Below are 5,588 nucleotides of genomic sequence, written 5' to 3' on the forward strand. Positions count from 1 at the left end.
ACACAGGGTTTAGTAGCGGATGACATTAATATATTTAAGTCCTCCAACCTGAAAGAAGCTCATCAGCATCTTCATACCCAGAATGCTGTTCTTCAGAAAGGACACTTCCTGCTATGGAGTAGAACCATTAGACAGATGTTCACAATCACAAATCTGCCAAACCTCCACTGCCTTTGAATCACTCAACACTAATATTATGATTTCAAATAACACTCAAGGTCCCACAAATAAATCAGTGTGATTTATTCCACTCATCCCTCTGTATGAAGTGATTATCCTGTTGATGACTACAAATCCAATACTATGACAGTTACTCACCCCTCTGAGTGAAGAGACTGTGTCTGTTAGTCGATCTGTGCTGAATCTCCTCATAAACAGCCTCTGTCTTCATCTTCTGTCTCCTCTTAGAGAGAGCTGTGAGTGTAGACAGACAAACCTGCTGTCAGTTCACAACACATGACTTGATCACACACTGAATAAGACACAATATGACAGTCTCTGGATCTCTCCTACCTCTCCTCATCACTCTGTTCTGCTGAATCAGTATAAGCAGTGGCACTAAGAGCAGTAAGAGCACAACTCCCAGAACAATCACAAGCACTGGGGGGACGGAGAGAGTTTGTGGAGGAGAGACTGATGTTGAGCGCACTGGAGGAGAAACTGGAGGAGAAGCTGATGTTGTTGTAGCAGGAGTAGAGGACACTGACAAATCTGGCAAAACAGACACAAGCATGTTCAAAGCTATGAATGTTCTGAATATACCAACATTACACACTTTAAAATGTTCTAAAAGGAAATATTATTCCTCAGTGATTGTTGTGACCTGCACAGATGAGTCCAGCGTGCTCTTTGTTGGAGCAGTCATTGTGGTTTTTCAAGGAGAGAGGACAGTCCCACAGGTGAATCTCATTCCCTCTGCACTCGACTCTGTTCATCCACACAACACCTTCACCAGCACCAAAGACTGAATTCCCATCAGCCCTCAGTGCTGCTCCACAACCCAGCTGCCTGCAGACCACCTGAGCATCGCTGATGTCCCACTGATCATCACAGACTGAGCCCCACACAGCGTTATGATACACCTCCAGCCTCCCAGAGCACCGGTCCTTACCTCCACTCAGTCTGAGAGGAAGATGATCTAAAACACACAAACATAACAAAAAAAATAGATACATTAATTATCATCAGAGTATTGTCTGAACAGCAGCATCTGCACAGGAGTATGTGTGTGATCATTTGTATTTTCCAAGATGAAATCCTGCTGGTTTCTCATATTAAAACACCATTATCTTATTTCCCTGGAAACATGGAAACAACCATGAAAATTATGAACGTTGAATGCAACCCCTGTTGAAAAAAAACAGCACATGCTGGTTAGATATGTTTTGAAGCATGGCAGCTGGTCCTGAGCTGGTCCTGAGCTGGTCTAGGCTGGTCCTGAGCAACTAGCTCCTGCTCAGGACCAGCTCATAACCAACTTTTCACAGCTCATGAAAAACTAAGGACCAGCTTAAACAAGCTACCATGCTTAAAACATACCTAACCAGCATGTGCTGGTTTTTTCAACAAGGTTTGCATTCAACATTCATAATTTTAATGGTTGTTTCTGTTCAATGAACTTACCTGAACACTGTCTCTGATGGGGAGATGTGGAACATGTCAGATAGCTTTGAGGAGACTCATGGATCTCCTGTTCTATAACATCAATTAAATTATTATTAAATGTATTCCACACATCTTCTCAAAGCACTAATAATAAAGGATCATGTCTGTATTGTTTACTGATGAAAAAATATATGTTTTACCTGAGCAGATGATTTTGGCCACTTCATCATCACCACAGTTATTCTCTCCCCAGAGTGAAGAAGGACACTGCCATAAAGTGGAATCATGTGGTCGACATGTAACTTTATCCAGCCAGTTAGGAGCTGATTTCAGTCTTGGTGCAGAATCAGACAAAACACCAGATCTTCCACAGTTCAGCTCTTGACAGATCAGACTCACTGTGTCTCTGTCCATCTGGTTTAAACACACATTTCCCCAGGATCCATTATAGAAAACCTCCACATTCCCTTCACAGCCCTCAGTTAACCTGATCTCTTTAAACTCTACATAAAAAAATGTCAAATTTAAAAAATGTGAGCATTATGGACACTTTGAAATGTGTAAAACTTTATACTTAATTTCAGTGTAAACAATTTAGCAGCATGTTTACCTGAGCACACGACTCCTACATCCTCCTTGTGATTACAGTCATGTTTTCCCCAGCCTGAAGAAGAGCAGCTCCACAGGGACGTCTCATTCCCCTCACACTCCACCTCATCCAGCCATATGTGTCCAGAACCAGGACCAAACCAGGCTGGTACCTGCTGGTTACTGAGGGCCACTCCACACTGCAGCTGTCTGCACACCACATGGGCATCTTTAATATCCCAGGAGTCATCACACACTGTCCCCCATGAGCCGCTGTGAAAAACCTCCAGCCTCCCTGCACAGTCTCCCCCAGAACCCACCAGCCTGATGGACCCACGACCTGATATACAGAGAAAGAAAGTCACATTACTGATCACGAACAACTGAAGAATCTGTCCAGATGTTGTTGTTCTCACCAAGGCAGGTGATGTACAGCTGTTGTGTGGAGCTGCAGTTGAGAGTTTGTGGAGAGCTGCAGTTCCTCAGATGAGCTTCACTCCCAGAGCACTGGAAGCCCGTCACACACTCATGACTGTGTTCAGGACTGGATGAAGAGGAGCCATAGAAGTTCAGCACAGAGCCACAGCCCAGCTGTCTGCAGACCACAGAGGATTCAGTGAGACTCCAGGAGTCCAGCAGAAGTCTCCTCCAGACCTGATGGAGGAAAACTTCCAGCTCCCCCTCACACTGTCTCTCTCCAGACAACCGCACCAGACCATCATGAAGAGCCAGAGAGGAATCTGAAATGTGTTAGAATATAATGAAACAGTGCCTATAAAATACATTAAAAACTTTTTTTAGTAACATAATGCTCTCAAAGTCAAAAAAGTTTACCAGAGCAGATGACTCCAACATCTCGTCTGTGAGAACATTCAGCTCGACTCCATGAAGAGATGGAACATTCTGAGAGTTTTGTTTCATTCCCGTCACAATCAAACACATCAGCCCAGATTTCATAACTTCCCTCTCCAAACCAGTCTGATCCCACAACAGACACAGCAATCCCACAATTCAGCTGTCTACAGAGGACATTGGCAGCTCTCATATCCCAGCATGCATCACACACTGTGCCCCACTCTTTGATGAACTGAAGCTCCACTCTTCCAGAACAAGTGTCTGAGCCATTTATCAGTCTGAGATCAGTGTAACCTGAGCAAAGTAAAAAGAGTTCAGAAACAATGCATAAAACATTCTTAAGTCATTAGATTGATCACATTATAACTCAAATCTAAGACATGACCTAGAATCAAAAACAAATGAAGGGTTGCTGAATATTTATACTTAACCAGAGCAGATCAGTCCCACAATATTGTCAAAGGTGCAGTTGTGTTCAAGTGATGATACTGAACAGAATGAAATATGAGATTCATCTCCTCTACACTGAATCTCTTGTGTCCACATCTGAGTGTCTCCTTTACCAAAAGCAGCTGCTCCCAGCACCTGTACAGGAGCCCCACAGTCCAGCTCTCTACACACAACCTCTGCATCCTGCTGGTCAAAGACAGCATCACACACTGACATCCACATCTGATCATGAAGTATCTCTAACCTCCCAGAGCAAAGATTAGACCCATCAGCAAGTCTGGAGCGTTTATGACCTGTTTATATTGCATAAAAGTAAGCATTATGTGAGCAGGTTTTAGATGTGTCAAGTTTTACATCCAATTACATTTTGAACACTCAAAGTGTTTTCTACATATATACATTTTTTTATGTTTACTGAAAGGGCTTTTTAATAAAATTTCCAAAAAATGAAAATTGTAATCTCATTAGTTGTTATTCCCTGAAAATGCTTCTTGTAGCTGGACAGTTGAGGTCAACAATGTCTTCAGCTATGGATGGCGTGCTGTAAATATTTATTTAAATCATTGTGAAAATACAGTAAACTAATCATGGCAAATTTACATTATTTTCAAGATGCCTAATTCTTAAAGGGTAAGTTCACCCAAAAAGGAAAATTATGTAATTAACGGCTCACCCTCATGTCGTTCCCAAAAGCCCGTAAGACCTCCATTCATCTTCGAAGCACAGTTTAAGATATTTAAAGATATTATATAATATTATTTAAGATATTTATTTTATTGCTGAGCCAGATAACGAACGAACGATTCACTCTTTCTTGAGTCAAGATTCAGTTGCATCGGTTTTCGGATCACCAGTAGTGATGGGAAGTTCAGTTCTTTTCCGCGAACAGGTTCTTTTGGACAGTTCGATTCAATAAGCAGGTTGAAGAAAACGGTTCACTGGTTCTTTTGCACTTGACGCAATGATGTCATTGGCGATGATTGCCCTTGATTCAAGCCTTCGGTTTACCTGGGCTCATAACATTAGCACAGAATCAGTTCAGAATCAATCATCAAAAGAATCAGTTCAGTTCACGCTGAATCACACATGCGCAGTATCGTCAGCTCCTCGGTTCTCGAATCGCCGCGTCCGACAGAAACAGTTCTTCACTCGAGAACGAGTCAATCTTTCATTCGTTATCTGGCTCAGCTCGGTGTTCATCTTCAGTTCTCTCTTCACAGTAGTTCAGTCAGTGTACTGTTTGAGTACATGAATTACTCCGGGATATTGGTTTGTTTGAACTCAAAGGGAGTGTCAGCCACATTAAAAAAGTTAACAGCTTAAGTCATTTGTGGATTAATGCTTATTGGAGACGCAAAATGTTTCAAAAGATTAAGTTCGATTTGGTGAACTCGTTCAAGAATATCCGGTTACATCAAATGATTCGTTCGTGATCCGGACATCACTACACTGCAGTGAACGCGCTCACAACAGATCCGGAAGAGAAGACAATGCTGAATAAAGTCGTAGTTTTGCTATTTTTGGACCAATATGTTTTTATGATGCTTCAAAAAATTCAAACGGACCCTCTGATGTCACATGGACTACTTTGAATATGTTTTTATTACCTTTCTGGACAGTATACCGTATACACACTTTCAATGGAGGGACAGAAAGCTCTCGGACTAAATCTAAAATATCTTAAACTGTGTTCCGAAGATGAACGGAGCTCTCACGGGTTTGGAAAGACATGAGGGTGAGTCATTAATGACATAATTTAAATATTTGGGTGAACTAACCCTTTAAGTGGTAACTAATTCTAAGAATAAAACAGACATGTTTAAATCTGATATGCAGCTAACCACATCCAGAAATATATATTTTTCTTACATAATCAAGACAAAATTATCAGAAAGTGAGGAATGCTTTGAGGCTTAACTTTATTCACCTGAACAAATGACACCAGCATCACGATTATGAGTGCAGGCATATTTATTCCATCCTGCTGACCCACAGTTCTTCAGTGTAGACTCTGTTCCTAAACATGTTAAAACACTCATCGAGATTGGTCCTGATCCTTGCCCAAAATAGGCAAGACCCAGTGCATCTAC

General features: G+C 41.6%; 1 protein-coding gene across 1 annotated transcript; it reads right to left on the reverse strand.

The window, feature by feature from the left end:
* Positions 1-703: 703 nt before the first annotated feature.
* LOC132105652 (antigen WC1.1-like) lies at positions 704-2,528 on the reverse strand. Its single transcript, XM_059510939.1, has 4 exons — positions 2,216-2,528; positions 1,806-2,019; positions 1,624-1,695; positions 704-1,138 (listed from the first exon to the last, which is right to left on the reverse strand). Exons 2-4 carry the CDS (start codon positions 2,017-2,019, stop codon positions 807-809), a joined length of 618 nt encoding a protein of 205 aa, XP_059366922.1. The 5' UTR covers positions 2,216-2,528; the 3' UTR covers positions 704-806.
* Between the last annotated feature and the right edge of the window lie 3,060 nt (positions 2,529-5,588).

The sequence above is a fragment of the Carassius carassius genome, chromosome 26, assembly GCF_963082965.1.
Source record: "Carassius carassius chromosome 26, fCarCar2.1, whole genome shotgun sequence".
NCBI classification, from domain to species: domain Eukaryota; kingdom Metazoa; phylum Chordata; class Actinopteri; order Cypriniformes; family Cyprinidae; genus Carassius; species Carassius carassius.

Excerpts from the sequence above, each read along its gene's own strand:
- LOC132105652 (XM_059510939.1), bottom strand. The coding sequence starts at position 2,019 with ATGGACAGAGACACAGTGAGTCTGATCTGTCAAGAGCTGAACTGTGGA. Across the intron at positions 1,696-1,805 it reads GGCCAAAATCATCTGCTCAG|AACAGGAGATCCATGAGTCT; the intron begins GTAAAACATATA and ends TTGATGTTATAG. Across the intron at positions 1,139-1,623 it reads CCATCAGAGACAGTGTTCAG|ATCATCTTCCTCTCAGACTG; the intron begins GTAAGTTCATTG and ends TGTGTGTTTTAG.